The sequence below is a fragment of the Epinephelus moara genome, chromosome 24 (genome assembly GCF_006386435.1).
Source record: "Epinephelus moara isolate mb chromosome 24, YSFRI_EMoa_1.0, whole genome shotgun sequence".
Taxonomy (NCBI): domain Eukaryota; kingdom Metazoa; phylum Chordata; class Actinopteri; order Perciformes; family Serranidae; genus Epinephelus; species Epinephelus moara.
Genome location: NC_065529.1, coordinates 8,509,094 through 8,526,025, shown reverse-complemented (window position 1 = coordinate 8,526,025; position 16,932 = coordinate 8,509,094). Strand labels below are relative to the sequence as shown.

Sequence of the window (16,932 nt, the reverse complement as noted above, 5' to 3'; positions counted from 1 at the left end):
TTCACTCTGCCTGTTGGAGAGATAGAGAGAAGATTAAAGCGTCAAATTGCGGTAAAAGATGCTGTATAAAAGACAGGCTACAACTTTTTTTCCTTGTCCCCCCTGGAATTATTCTCTAAAATTTTACTGTTTATTGTCCCCCCCAACTATGAAATGGGATTTTCGCCCCTGAATCAGAGACATTAAAGGGTGTTAATTTTACCGTAGCAAGACCACAAAATTCACGCCTCCATTTTCTAACCGCGTATCCTCTTGAGGGTCGCAGGGATGCTGGAGCCTATCTCAGCTGACATTGGGCGAGAGGCAGGGTACACCCTGGACAAGTCGCCAGAATAGACACTCAGTGCCTTGTTATGCTGCCGGTCTTTGTAGCAGAGTGTAAATACACAACACTCCCATTACAAAGACATAATGAAATATGCTGGCTTTAGGCAGGCCAGCCATTAGGAAATATGGGCAGGGTATCCAATGACTGAAAAAAAATACTACTCAAATACTGGTAAAATTGTGTGCGAAACTGAAATAGTGCAAAGAGAATATGGCTGTCAACTCTCAGTTTTCCAGTCATACCCAATCTATGTCATTGCAAGACTGTTTAGGGGCCCTAGTATGCAGAAATATTTTTTTTTAAAACACAGTGGTTCTTCTTCCCTTGCCAAAATTTAGCCTAACTTTGGAGCATTATTTCACCCCCTTTCCAACAACATAGCTTAACATGGCTTAACCTGCCCTCAGGAAAAAAAATGTTTTGTTTTTTCAAACGACTCAAGGCAGAGCTGTGTTTGCAGCTGCACTTGTTGTCAGACAACAACACGTCTTCTATTGTCATGTCATTGTTCTTCCATGCTGGTAGGCCATCTCCTTCATCCTTTGGCATGTATTGACAGAATAGAACACTTGTAGCCTTATTTGCTGCTCTGTCTGGTCCAGAAGAATTGCGTCCCTCCCTACAGTAGTGGAGAAAATTGAGTAACATCACATTCGTAGAATTTTGGCATCGACTTGGTACCAAATGGTTCCTGTGACATCTCTTGGTTAAGGTTAACCTCCAGTACCTAGGAATATATTAGTAGGTGACAGCGCCTAGTGTTAAGCAACAAAAGTTACCTCTTTTGGGGGAAGTAGAACAGTAGGGGCCCTTGAACAAAATAAACACAACTTTTGGTTATCGACCTAAGAGGGTGTTAAATTTTTCAGTCCTACGGTAACAAGACCACAAATCCATCTTGGTTTATTTCAGTTAGTTTATTGTTGGTTGGGGTCAGGAGGTCACTCATGTGAGGGAAAATCCTGTGAAGCATTGATGCCTTTATATCCCAGAAGTATGTCAGATGCAAGCCTTACACAGACGTAAAAGTATATCATTTGCAGAGTGCTTAACTATCACTACACCTTTAATCGATGTGCACTATGTAATAGGTGTTCTACTGGAGATACTTTGTCTAAAACATAATGTTGTGCTTCCCTCTTGTGGTCAATTGCGGTTACTACATTGGCTTCTTTTTCCACCGCAGTGAAATCATGACATATGTTTAAGTCCCCCTCCACTCAAAAATATATTTTTCCCTCTGTCTATGTCCCCTATACTGACTTATATTTGTGCAATGTCTGCCACTAGAGAGATGTTCTCACATTCCTGTACTGAAGGGAGCAATGTCTGTGCACTTCCCTTAAATCTGAGATTCAAACACACACTGGGGGCTAGATGAGGTATGTCAATAATCTGAAAGCCAATCACGTTCTGGTATGGGAAAGACTCAGCTCATGTAATGACAAGGGGACAAAAGAAACCTGAAACCTCCAGCACTGGGCGTTAGTACAGAAAGCAGTGTTTGCAGCAAACATGGTGGAGTGTGCAGTCTTTGGATGTAAACCAGACCCTGGAGCTTCCTTCCTGATCACAGCTGGATCAGCCATCAGTCGGCTTTATTAACAGCTGTAGAGACTTTTTGTGTCTGCATACACATAATGTAATATATAGACCTATAGAATTAGCCTATACAGTTATCAGTGGCAGAGCAGCTGTGTTTGCTCTCTGTTTAACAAACAGCTGCACATTAATAACAATCTGTGTTTTGTATATGTACTATACTCTTTCCCTCTCAGAGACACAGAATGCATTTATATGATTTATTAATTATTTGCATCTGTATTTATTGATATTCTAATTGTGAAGTCATTATTCAATGACCTGGAATATGATTACCATCTTGTTTAAACACTGGAAATTATTTATTAGGCCACGTGTTTCAGGGAAAATTAAAATTCTGTAACTCATCAAACTGGACTCTAAGGAATGTTCAGGTTGTGAATAGAAATCACAACCAGTGATGTAAAAAGTGTGTCTTACTAACAGACAGACTCCCTCTGCATTTAACTGTCACCATAATAAAAGGTAATGGGGGAATAGAAAAATCTTGACAAATGAAGAAAGTAGCTTGTGGTCCTTGCTCAGATTTTTTACTAGATGGTGAATCAGAAAATAAAGTATAAAACATTGGAGCGATACACTTGAGTTTAATCTCTTATCTGTCTTCCCTCCAACATGATGTGATGTATCAGATCAGCTGCAGCATCCAGTCAACAGCTGATTTCCAATAAGAAGTCGTGTTGGTCGTTAAAAGGTTTCTGCGAAGGCTGTTCTCATGTATCCTTGCTCATCGCTCCTCAGAGATCCCTCCTCACTCCTTGATGCTAGACTCCTCCAAGTGCATTTAAGGGATTGGGACATCCTTCAAGATGGCGGATCTTGACTGATTTTGGGTCAATTGATCAAGGATAGAGGAGTCGAGGAGGGATATCTGGATGGACCCTGAGTCTCTCAGATGTTTCCTCTCACACTAATGCTAGCTGTCTTGGTGCACATAGCACTAGTCAACCTAGCACAAGCAGCGGTGGTGAGCAGAGTGCAGGCCAGATACAGAATTTCTCAGCCATAGAGAAAAGGCAGATCTGCTTTCAGCCCATTTCTTTATTATGTGGGAAACCGTTCTAACCAAAATATTAGTATAAGTATTTTAAAGCATGTCTGGAGGGGGACTCATTTTTTTGAGGATAAGCCTTCTGCAGAATTTAAGTGGTGGATCCAAGGCAGACCAATTAAAGGCCATTTGGGCATTTTCAGTCATAGAACTGCCTACAATTTACATTGTGAGGCAAAGATGGTGACAGTGAAATATAATATCAATACTGACGATTCTTATACATGCTCAAATATTGAGATTTTCAAGGCAATAGACCTTATTTACTGCAGACATTCTGACATGTCATTGCAGCATCATCGCTGTGTTCCGAAACTGAAACAGCTTACTGTAACTCTTAATGCAACAGAGCCATAGTAATTATTTTTTTCTGTGTAGTACGTCTCAGATTTCAGAGCTTCTCATTATCGGTCTGCAGTAGACTTTACAAATGAACCTGCACTTTGCAACGGTGTTACCCAACCATGACCAATATATAGAACAAGACAATATATTCCCTGTGATGGGTTACGTACCTAGTGTACTGAAATAAAGTGAACCCAATAAAACAACTTGACACAGAAGTAAGTGTGGACTAAACTGTGGATCACTTTTCAATGCTTTGACATAAAATGCATTCAGTGACAATGTCTTTCCAAATTCATGAGCAGTTTTCTGAATCAAACTTAACCACCACCAAACGTCTGTGAATTTACACTCCATTTCTCACATGTTAACAAACTACTGTAAAAACACAATATTACTTTAAATTAGACTGTAATTTGCTACATGCTGCTACGTGTACATCTAAAGAGAAACAAAAATTTAAAAACACAAACTCCCAATTAGGACATAAAGCACTAAGTGCCTATTAGTGATGCGTAAGTTGACCCATAGCCCGCAGGGACCGCATTTTGACTTATGGGCTAGGCAGTTTGGGTTAAGCTTGTTAGAAAATGTTGCAGGTTTCGGGCGGACCAGTCCACCTGAAAGGGGCAAAGCAGTGTTCTGAGTCAGTAATTAATATCCTACAGAAACATTGTGCAATTGTTCAGCTTCCACCCTTTCTGTCTCTCACACAGCAAGTATCTTTATCACCAGCCCCGCTGCGCTTAAATGCTTTCTGTTATCCATCTGTTAAAGTCCAACATATTTCAGTTTTCAATTTATTTGTTTGTTTAAGATGGGACAGTGTATGTTAATCCACATTTTGAACAAAAATAAATGCACCTGAATTAGCTGGAAAGGTTGTTTTCATCGGTAGTCCCTTTGCCTGATGTTAATAGGCATCCTAGGATAATAAAAAAAAAATACAATATGAAGAATACATTGTGTACAGTGGTTAAAGACATACAATACAGTTAAACATTAAACAAGATAAGCATATACATCACAATTAAACAGCGGGATTTACATTTATCTGGTCATAATGTCTGGTAAAAGTATTGCATATAGAGAATATTTAGGCCTTACACTGTGTCCTAACAGCAACCAAGCAAGCTTCTGCAAGCTTCAATCTGTTAAATATGCATTTCTGTAACATCATGTAAACAAACCACTGAACCTATCAGCTGTGCATGTATATAACAAACTATAGGAAATCATAAAGGACCGGGTTGGTGTGGGTTTTAAAGAACACTGACTGGCACATCACTAGCACCTATTACATTTTTTAGTCCTCAAAGACTTCTATGGAAGACTTGCACCAGGTGAGGAAAGCGAGCATTTTGTAATTGACAATGATCAACAAACCAATAATATTAATGCAAAGTGAAAACATTAATACATATGGTCATCTTTAAGATGTTCCTATTTTCTTTTTTAAATATCTCATGGCATGTCTGTGTCACCATTTCCGACCCAGTACACCTCATTCCTTAACATTCAAACAGTGTCAAACAGACCTAGCTCCAGACAGATAACGGTAAACAGCCAAGAAAAAGATGAGGAGGATATTCACGTACAACGTCTCATATCGATCACAGGCCCCTGAATTGAAGCAAATCAGAATCTAATAGCCGCAGACTTTGTGATATCAGCATATATAGTATCGTTCAAAGACTGGATATAATGTTGTATAGTGATGAAACTAGTGATGTACACCCCCAGTATGGCACCATGAGGTGTTTCGTTGTTCTCAGCAATGACAGCCAATGACAGAGTGTCACATTTCCCTCCACCTTACTCTCCATTGCTCAGTCCCACAGAGGAAATCTTTTCCTCATGGAGGTTGAAAGTTTATGACATCCAGTCACATGATCAAATGTCCCACTTGGACGCAATGAAAGTTGAATGTCTGGATATAACTGCACAGGATTGCCAGGGATGGAGCAGACATGCAAAAATATTCTTTGTCAGATGTGTTGTAAGAGAAGACATAAGATCTTTCATTTATTTCTGTCCTGTACTTTCAAACTGTACTGGGGGTACATTCTTGAAGTTTGGGGATTTAAATGTGTTTTCATCCTGGCCAGCTTCAGGACAGAGATTTAAGTTGGGTAAATGAGCTGGTTTTTGGTGTAACAAAGTCGAGGCATGCCCAGCCTAAGATGCAAAGACTCATTTGAACAAGCAGCAACTGCAATTTGCATTGGACAACACTCACTATCCAACTCACGAGTGAGCATAAGCCTGACTGTAAGCCTGCAGTGGTAAACTGGACTGGAAAAGAAATGCTAACTCAAGTCATGAGGCAGTGTTTTACACACGCTGGTGCACACACACTGCCTGCTTCAGAGCATTGCTCCTTTGTCTGTAACCGTGTCCCCTCCTCCCTCCATATGCTTTCTTTTGGGAGCCTTGGAGGAGGCTGCTGGGCTGCCCTGTAAGATGCCCACACCGCCTCTGTACCATGTTACTGGCCCCACTCTCTGCACGGCACACCGGCAGGGCCCTCATGTGTCACCTCACGGATGCTGGTTTATTTAGGACGACAGGCAGAAGCAGCTCTGGGAGGGACCGGGGGGAAAGGCACACTGAGGCAAACTGAGGCGGGCTTACCAGGGAGACCCACAGCGAGGTTGGGAGCAGCAGAGCAAATCAAACTGGGGTCCTCACCCTCAGATGTTCTTTTACAACAAAAGCCCTTTCCCTGTCCTTCTCCTTCTGCATCATGTTTAATGTCAAATCTAAAAGAAAACAACACAACACACTTCGGCATACTAGATATAGCTTGCAGACTTATAGCTTTGGTGTTGTACTTCTCAATGAAATAATGAGAGAATCATCAGGGTGATTTTATTGAAGTCAAAGGCTCTGAGCTCGCAAAATTAGATTTTAGAAAATATCACAAGCAGATGACTGATGCCGGTCTCTGTAGCTGTCATTAACTTTGATATGATGTGTTTGATATGACTGCAAATACTACTTTTTCATTTATTTGTTTTCAAATATTAGTCTTTACTTAAGTAACCTAATTACAGTGCCTCTAAATTGTCATCATTTTAAATCAGTCTAGTCTAGATCTCAAGGTTTCCAGAGATACTGAAAATGCTGATTTGATGTAGAAAATGACATAGAATTTCCACCAAATACACATTGATGCACCATAAAAATTGTGTTTTAGATTAGAATAAATCACATATCTGCAAATTCTATGCAGTTCTTAGTACTTTTAAGAGGAGATTTAAGAGAAATATATTAGCAAAGTGATTTGAGTCTGGGATTTTGACCAGCTGTTTTCACCTAACTGACAATGTGTCAACGTTATGATTCCTATGGTACATCTTAGCACTATGATCTTATTTTGACCCAAATTCGTGTTGATTGTTAGGCAGCAGTTTCTAGTGGCCATGTTAATTTATGACAGGAGCAAAGGAGGAAGTCAGGTGATGTAGTATAAAGACCAACAAAGTCAGTGTTGAGAGGAGATTGGGGTGGATGGAAGGGTCAAACAAACGCAGGACTTTGACCGAGGAGACTGCTGTTCATGTCCTGTGTGAAATCAAATGTCAGTGTTATTTTGAGTCATAATTTGTGTTATTTTCATTATGTATGGTACATGCATATTTGTTACTACCATTACAAACATAACAAATATACTTATTTAACAGGAACCTTGATATTATCCTAAACCTAACCAAGTAGTTTGGTTGCCTTTGGTTACCACGTGTATAAAATTGCAACCATTTCAGTCATATATGTCTTTTTTGTATTGATCTCCTGCCACTGGTGGTAGGGCTAATTTGGGAAACCCTCCTGTGGATCTTATTAGAGGGAAGAAATGACTGTTGGCATGTCACATTCGTTGGCAGCTAGAAAAAAATGTCACTAGTTAACAATGCTTCACGTAGCTGTGACTCCAGATATGAGATAATATGTGTGGTTATTTTATAAGATTTAGCTTCACTGTGAGATTTCACACAGCCTGTATTAAAAGAATACTTCACCCTTCAAATAACTATTTCTGTATCAAGACCTAACCTCCAATTTAAGTTGAATTTGTGAAGAAAACTGTTATTCTCACATGCTTCCATGGTGAAGGAAGAAGCCAACTACTACTTAAAGTCTTGATGAATTAAAGTGGGTTCACATTTAACAACAACAAAACTATATCAATACATCTGTTTACAAACTCTCACAAAGCTCAGCTTTGGTGTTTTAAAGGGATGGTATGGATTTGCCAAACAATAACAAAAACAAACTAACTGGTCATGGCAGTGGTAGACCAGCAGCTCCTGTGTTCAGCGAGGCAATGGAGTCTGGCTTTGAAGAGAGTATAGGTAAGTTTAATTTTCAGTTCAGCTCCCTGTTGGAAAGGGCTGTCTTCGTGGGAAGTTCTGAGTATATGATTGGGTAAATGACACTAGGATTATACTGCACGAGTTGTGTGAGAGTTTGTAAACAGATGTTTTGATATAGTTTTGCTGTTGTTAAACACGGACACCTATGACTTCAATTGATCAAGGATTTTCAGTTTTTTGATTCTTTGCTCACAGTGGAATCATGAAAAACAGTCTTTTTCACAAATTTAGTGCAACACAGGATGAGTAATCAATATAGACAGTCATTTGGGGGTTGAAGTACACCTTTAAAGTGAATCTTAACTTTATTTGAGTTATTACCGAATTAGTGCTTCTATCTAGTTATTATATCCACATCACTACTCTTCTGATTTCTCAAAAATCTCTTTGGTGCAGATAGTCTCTGAAAGTCCTTATAACTGTCACTAAAATTACTATGATGGGTATCATTGTCAAGGTACTAGGTCAAAAGTATCGTGAGTGATTTTCATAATACTACTAATAAGTTAGGAAGCAGTTCTTTCATTGATTTATGTAAATAAAACTTAATGTTATTAACTGCAGTTGTGCTTCCATCCATCACACCTCTGTGAAATAGCTCCATGAGAAGAAAATGGACACAGTTTGTACAGTCCACAGGTTTTTGTGACTTTATCTGTTCTCCAGAGGCTGCTTTACTCCAGTTCATGTTATACTGTCAGCAAATCTAACAGCCCAAAGTTTTCTCTAAATGTCTGTTATTTCTCACAGCAGACATTTTCACCTATCTCACACAGGTGCAAGAGATCTGGGCATGCTGCCTGATAGATGGCCTACAGGCATAACTAAGTGGAACAGAGACACTATTAGTGTCATTGGTTATAGTACAGTGCTTTTACTGCCATGACAAATATCTGCCTCAAGTAAAGCCCAGCAATGTGATGCATCGCTCTGGGATTTTTCCATATGTGATGTATCTGGTTGCAGTAATCAGATTTCACCAGGAGAGGTCAGTGATGCACTACACCATCACTCTGTGTATGCTCTTAGCGCATCAGACTTCTGTCATGGCAGTACAGAAAGTAGCAAACACATTCCATTCAGGTTACAACAGCTGCTTAAAGGCCACACTGACAAATCTCTCAAATCTCTGTAAAAGTGTTTTTTCTAGATGACTGATTTTTAATATCCCACAGGTACCTCTGGGCCATTGGCAAGAACGTGTGGAAAAGATGGAAGAAAAGATTCTTTGTGCTGGTTCAGGTAAGCTCAGAAAATAAATGTATGCTCTCACTGCATTTTTTATTGATTTTTTTGGTTCCTACAATATACAGTTTACTCTAAGACACAACCAACCACAATAAATGGTACATCACATTCAGTGGGTTAGATGTTTTAATGGGCAGTAGCGTCACTTAAGTCTTTAGGCTGTCACTTTGACAGTCAGAAAAGGAAAATGTATTTCTAATGAACTTGGAGTCATTGCAGCTATGTTAGCAGTGCTCTCAACCTGAAGTTCTAAATCCTTTGCAATGCAGCATTGTGTCTTTGTAATCCATTTGGAGCGTACTTAACATGGTATCATGCACAACCATACTTGATCCAAATACAACCTGCCACAATACCACTCATCCTCTGCCTCTGTCAGCTCAGATATACATTTTACAAAGATGAGTTGTCAGTTAATCAATTAGTCAAGTTAGGGCTGGGCAATTAATCAAATTTGAGTTTCAATAACAATTTTGGCAGACAGTTATTTAAACAAGATAAAATGTGTGCCATGTTCCATCTGAAATGGCTCGTTCTGTCTTGTGTTATATCTTCAGCACAACCCTTTCCTTTACAGCTGTGTATTTTCACCCCTTCCTAAAAGCCCAAACTCACTTTCAGCCAGGCTGTGACATGTTTAGTTTACTTTGCGCCTGTTTTTCATTTGAAATATATATATACATATATATATATATATATATATATATATATATATATATATATATATATGTGTATATACAAGTTATATATATATATATGTATATAAAGTTCAGGAAAATCTGTTATTAAAAAGAAGAGGATTTTTTTTTTACATAAAAAAAAGCATGTTTCCACAGTGAATAAGTAATCATGTTAAATAATAGTAATTTCAGTACTGACTGAAATATTGTGATTATGATTTTTTCCATTATTGAGCAACCCTCAGTCAGGTGACAGAAAATTAATTTGCAACTCATTTTGAAGCCATTTTCTTATTTTTTTGTGATATTAAATTGAATACATTTGGGTTATGCACTGCCGGCGTGTTAAAACAAGGTATTTTAATATATCAGTTTGCACTTTGGAAAATAGTACTGTTCATTATAAATGCCAGTATTTCATAGACCTCAAAATACTTTTTAATGAACATAACTGGCAGATTCTTTGACAGTGAAAATATTTTTTTTATTTGCAACCCTTTATGCTGTTGGATTATATGTAAATTTATACACATTATTATTTTTGGCCAAATGTACATCTCAGGTTATTAAAAATGCGGGACTTTAAACTGAGGCTAAGGCACCAGAAATAGCTGAGAACTCAAAAAGTTGAGTTCAAGTTGTTGCAGATGAGGGAGGGTCATTACTTTCAATTTTTCAACATCTGCACAACCCTGTTGAGGAATTAGGATGTCTAACAAAATTATATCTCCCACAGCTGGATTGAGGCTCCTTAGATCCAAGTAAAGGCAGATATTTTGTTATATGTTGTCTGAGAGGCTACAGTGCTGTTTAGCAGCTTGCCCAATGTGACAGAGTAAATACATTTTCATAATTTCATTGTTGTTGTTATCTTTTATTATATATCCTTCTAGTTGGTATGAATGTAAATTCAAGGCATTGCTGTAAAAGAGCTTTAATGCTCAGTTAGTTTCACTGAATAAACAATGGTTGATGATGATGATGATACAGTCAGAGGTCCAACCAAGTTTACAAGGTCACAGGTTTGGATGCCTCACCAAAACCAAAGTTCCTGAGGTCTGTTGAACTGATGACTGCATTTGCTTAGTGAACAACAACAGAAATAAATCCATGGCTTTATTTATTATAGTCCTCATATCTTGATCTATAAAAAGTGGAGAAGGTGCATCACTGACACACTGGTTAAGGTAATATATTCATATTTGTGGTGCCAATAATTATCAGCTTGGAGGAAACTTCTGAACAAATGCTTGAACATGTTTTCTTGAGACTCAAAACCACAAGATCAAATTTGAATGGTGAGTTACAAAATGTGATCGCACCCAAGAGAGCACCCTGAGCAGCCTCCGCTCTGCTTTATCGCTATAATATTTTCATTGGCCACATGTTGTGTGTGCAGCGGGAAAGAGAGATGCAGCCAAGCTGTCTTCCCTCGGCTGTCAGAGGAATGATGGAGAGGCCAAGCAGGCTTTTGTCAGGAGATGGGGTGGTGGGGATGTGGAGGGTTGGCGGTAGCGGCCATTTCCTGGTGGCTCTGTATTAGGAGGTGGGCAGCAGGCGGGGTGGTGTGGGTGGAGGGGGGGGCGGCCTGTCTCTTGTGCGTTGCAGAGGATATGTCTCAGAGCTACAAGTTGACAGGGGATTGACAAAGTCGAGTGAACACTAGCTGGCCTAACACTCGCAGCTAGAAAAGCCTGAGCGCCGCCAACTTGAAGCCTCCCACTTGCTCCCAGCTAAATATATAGCAAGTGACAAATACTGGTCAATAGACTGCGCACTCATGTGTGTGTGTGTGTGTGTGTGTGTGTGTTTGTGTTTGTATTTATGTCTGTCTGTGTATGTGCATGGATGTTTGTCTTGAGGAGCAGAGACACTATCTGGTTATTGCTGTGTGTGTGTGTGTGTGTGTGTGTGTGTGTGTGTGTGTGTGTGTGTGTTTGAGTGCGCATGTACTTTTTGTTGCTGTTTTAGAGATATTGCATCGTTGAGATAACTGTGCAGTGTATTTTTTTCTCTGCTCACTGTCTGTTTTGCTCATGCAAAGTCCTGTAAGTAAGTACTGACTGTTGGCATTTCGTTACCCATGTCGGCCTTTATCACTGCACACTTCCTTTCAGACTAAAAGTTTTAATAGAAGTCAGTGTGGTCAGATCTATAAAAGATTTCTTCGGTATATAATGATATAAGGTATCCCACACTGGTTACTTCTAGTGTAGATAATAAGGAAAATACACTAACACAGACCCTCTTTCAAACAACAAGCTATATAGTACTGCAATACTTATCAGAAACATTTAAAAACATTAAGCGTTGGTATAACTTATGAGAAACAGATAGAACAAACTACTATAATAAAACCAGCTAATTTACTACAAATCTAACAAATTATGTCAGTGACTGTGAAAGACAACTTCCAGATACCAGTATTGATCAGAAGATATCCAGTGATCCTACTAATCCTTCATCAGTACCACAAGAAGGGGGCATTGAAACTACAGTATGATATATTTCCTGTTTAAATGTGAAAATGAAACACCTTGAAAGTTATGTATCACAGCTTTTATTGAAATTGAACTCTTCCATATATCTTTTTCTTTTAAGGATGATTTCCTTCAATGATAGGAAATTGTTGCCACGAGACATGCAGTTGCATCATGTCTTGCATGTTTGAGAAGGCTTTGTCTACAATCAAAATCTCTTTAATACAGTAATTTTTGGACAACAAATCTGGCCGAATGTTTCTGTATATTCAGAGAAAGCAAGACTGGACTTTGACTTATATTTAGATGATCAGTCTTAAAAGGAATCAGTCAGATGTTAGATGTCTTCCCTTTGGGGGACTTTTGGGGAATAAATGATGTGGCAATACAGCCTTTCACACCATGAAGGAGTCGTTAGATATTTTTAACAGTCGTGACAACTTTGCAATGTTTGGTATTGTTTTTACTTTGTGAGTCTGTGTGTGTGTGTGGGTGTATGTGTCTGTGTGTGATGATGGCAAAATGTGGTCCTGGTGGCACCATTGTAGCCTCAACTATCACTCCAGTTTGAGTGTTTTCTCAGGTGTTTAGATGTCTGTCTGTGGACAGATTTTGTCAATGTAATAACATCACAACTCTGCAAGATGCAGTCATGAAACCTTACAGGTGTGTAGTTAAAAAGACTAAATGAAGGCAGAGTTGGTTGTTCAGCAAGGGGGCCAAAGTTGTTGGGGTAGGAAGTAGGGGAAAGGGTATGCCTTTACGATGGTGTATTAGGGCTATCGTAAAAAAAAATAAAGATACAGGGCCTGAACAGGGGGGGTAATATTCTGAAAATAAATTTAAATTTTCCAATATTAAATTTATGGGAAAAAAATGGAATATTCTCTGTGAATGTAAAGCCATACATTTGTGAGAAAAAAATAGTATTTTTGTTTCATTTTATTTTTTTAAAATCTATTTTCTTTGGTCAAGGAGCCAAATGGCTTTACTTTGCAAGGTTGAGTCACCCTCATCACATCACAGACACCACTGGTAAACAGGGTCCAAGCAAACATTGAGACTTTGAATGACCATTGTCTGAATGTTTCATCAATATGTCCAGTTAGAGCTGAAAAAAAGTTCCAAAATGAAAATCGTGCTGATGTGCAGGATGTTACTGAGCCATCAGTTGGATGTCTTTCCTGGATGTCCTAGCAATGGCAAAATATCACATTAACAAGAACAGACCTGTTCAGCTACTCTGAATTTCAGCTACTCTGAATAGGTTTGTACATTTAGCAGCTTTATAGTACCCTAACACCTGAAATAAGTCAACTAAGTCTAAGTAAAAATAATAAGACACACTGACTCACACGGGACACAAACCCCAGTCTCCTGGGTGAAAGTCCGATGCTTGAGCCATTTATCCAGCACAACCTCCTCCCTATGTGGGCTGCACTGCTCTTTATAATATATCACCTGACTCTGGCAATTAACCTCAGAGAATATCTGAGTCTCTCACTTCGCATATTTATGACTTTATAATCTCAGAGAATATGCAAGTTTTTTTGTAGATTAACTCAGTTAATCTTGGAAATTCTGATTTTTTTCAGGGTTTTTTCCTTTGAATATTACACAATACATTTATGGAGCTGTTTGGTGGTACAATAGATACATTTACATACATTAAATTCATGGATTTGTTTGTGTAGTTACCTAAATCACTACAATGGCCTTTCTGCCTGAAGCCTTTCTGCCTGAAGCCTGCATGCAAACAACACAAAAATACATTAAAGATGCTTTGTGATGGGATGTACAACCAACATAGTAAAGAGTCCATATTAAGTTTTTACAAGTTGACAAACCGAAAACACTGAGCTTTTAAGTTGGGATAGTAACGCTCGGTATGCCTATGCAGCATTTGGCTAATTTTGACCAGAAAAACAGTAGAGGTTGGAGCTAACTAAACTATGTAAGGCCTGGTCTTTATCAGTGTTAGCTGAAATTATGGTCTTACCTTGTGATTCAATCAAATAGCTGTAAATATTAAAGTATGTCACCACTGGCCATTCAGTGGGATTGGTTCTCCAAGATGAGCAAGGGGCGGAGAAGATGACACTGAGATCAGGTTATTAGATTTGTCAATGTAACTTTTACTCTCAGGTAGACATAAAGCACTAATCCTTTGGCATGCTGATATCTAATGTTTAAAGCAAGCTACAGCCATTTTGTTAGCGTTTAAGCCCTTGGTTGTATATTGAGGCGCAATAAGTTTTCCCCTGCTGTGGGCATGGCTTTTGGAGTACGAAGCGTTGCGCTATGTCTCTATTGTACAGCAGTGCCAATGTAAAGAAAACTTTAACTTTCATGCACAATTACTGATTCCGTTGTATACTTAACTGTACATCTTGTTAGAAGTGAATATCCTCTGTAGTACAACCAACATAGTTTGAAATAGGAGTCTACGACTTCTTCTACATCATAGCTATTCTTTTCCCACTGTACATGTAATCCCTCTGTCTCTTCTCATTCCTCCTCCTCTCTTGGTCCATTTCTCTTTCGTTCCCTCCTCACCATCTTCTACTTCCCCCGCATTCTCTCATCTTCCTCTCTCTTCTCCCTGTTATCACTTGCCTGTCATCTCTTCTGTTTTCCATCCTCCACACTTTCTCTCTGTCCTTAAATTACCTCCTCCTCCTCCTCCATCAGTTCATCAGTACAGTGGTTTTGGCCTGAGCCGCCCCTCCTCAGAGTGTCCAGGCAGATTACAGATCAGCTAAACCTTGCGTGTTTATGGTGGACTGAATTTTAATTGCACATGCGTCCACATCTGTCTTCCAGTTCGATTCAGGTGAATCCACTTAAGTTCAGTTCAGTTTAGCCAGTGAACTTGAGATCACTTTAGTTCAGCTCGGTTCACTTCAATGTATTTAAGTTCACTTTCATAGTGCAGTTTAATTCATTTTATTTCACCTCACTGTAATTAATTTCATTTTAGTTCAGGCAGCTTAATTTGTATTCACTGCAATTCAGCTTCAACTCACTTCAGTTCACTTTAAGTTAATTCAGTTCTGCTTCATTGTCATTTTACCATCCACTTGCTGAGCTGGTCAGAATGACAGAGTGTTTCTCAGAGATCTCAGGTGCTACATACAGTTCAGTTTATGCCATCTATCTATCTATCTATCTATCTATCTATCTATCTATCCATCCATGTGTTTCCTGTAATGATGTGAAAATAAACGACTGTACTAATCCCTAACACTCTCTCTCTCTCTTCACTCTTCCTTTCCCATTCTTCATCACCATCTCTCCCTCTCTCTCTGCTCTGCTGACTGACAGCTGAGAGACAGAGAGAGAGAGCAAGGTGGTGTTTTGGGGAATGGGTGGAGGGGGGTCGGTAGTTTAGACTCTGATTTGCCTTTGTGGTGTCCTGGAGGCCAGGAAGCTGCTGGAGAGTGGGTCCCGTTCCCTCCATCCTTAACTTGGCCTCGGGTCTCATCAGTGCTGTTGTGGGGAATCTCATTTGTCACACACACACACACACACACACGGAATGCAGCTGCAGCTAGAGTGAGAGCTGCCACTTGCAGCGGCAGAGGTGGCGACAGCGGCAGATTGGCCAGGCCTGGTGATCTGTGACGACAGGCCGGTATGACTGGCAGCTACAGTAGCATCAGTCCAGCTACAGCTAGCAACAGTGTCACTACACTTCGTGTTGCCAACACAGGGAGCCGTGACAAGACCAAAGCAACCAACCTAAACCAGGGTTGCACTGATATATGGGTCAACACTGGCCTTTTTTTGAACAAGACCAAACGTGTTAAGCCCGGTTAGCTTCCAGTGCAGGTTACATTACTCCACTCAGTATGAGAGTGTAGGAACAAACAACTCATTATGGTTTTCCTGAGGGTGGTTTTAATGGAATGTCCCCAAGCTCATTAGAATGAAAAATCCATCCTGTGGGAACTTGAATGTGTTCAAAATATGAGATACATGATCTTATTATCTACATTATCTTGTGGGTGGAGTTCATATGTAAGTCTAATGGAGGTGCTAGCGGAGAGCTCATGGGAGTGTCCAAAATAGAAAGGGTCCATCCTATAGGGGGCATGAATGTGCTCAGTCAAATTCAAATCTTTTTAAATGTGATATTTTTTGGGGTGAGTTTGGGGTGATGATGACTTTGGAGGGAAGGCCAGGGAGCTGCTTAATACATAAGAATTTATCATCTGCGGTATGCCTGCAACACCAATCAACAAATTTTATGATATCATCCCTTAACCTGGATAATTGTTAAGATCTGATGAAGATTCAGAGACAATGGAGTGTATATTTGTTCATCTGGTTAGTACATTGACCTCAACCATTAAGATTTAAATGAAACCATGGGTGTTTTGACACCCATCCAAGAGGCCTCAAAAGTTTTACTGGCTGAGTAAAGGTGTTTAAGTTGTACTTATGTACGGATGCCCTAAGACAAAATAAATCTGGTTATCCATTTTCGTTTTCTGTTTTGTGTTTGTGACTCAAGAATAGGTTTAAAGAAATGTATTTCCAGGATAATCTTTCTGAGGTCTTAAATTTGTTTTTTTGTCTGTGAAACTGGCGGAAAAAAAGTTTTGTCAGGATAATTTTTTCAAGTGTTTGTTGTTGTAATTTTGTCATACTTATTTTGACCACAAGAGGCTGAAGTGCACCAATACCCACCACTACCCCAAGTTCTAACATTGAAAAGGCCTAGAGGCATTTATGTTTTCTTCTGGGTGAGATTCATCCATGCATTAGAAACACAATATATATATATATATATATATATATATATATATATATATATATA

General features: G+C 39.2%; 1 protein-coding gene across 3 annotated transcripts in view; it reads left to right on the top strand.

Annotated features, from left to right (window-relative positions):
- Positions 1–16,932, top strand: part of cadpsa (Ca2+-dependent activator protein for secretion a) — a 273,414-nt gene that overhangs the window by 121,004 nt on the left and 135,478 nt on the right. For all 3 annotated transcript variants that reach the window (XM_050039323.1, XM_050039322.1, XM_050039321.1), the window contains exon 9: positions 8,878–8,944. In XM_050039323.1, coding sequence (XP_049895280.1) covers positions 8,878–8,944 — 67 coding nt within the window. The remainder of the gene's footprint in view (positions 1–8,877; positions 8,945–16,932) is intronic.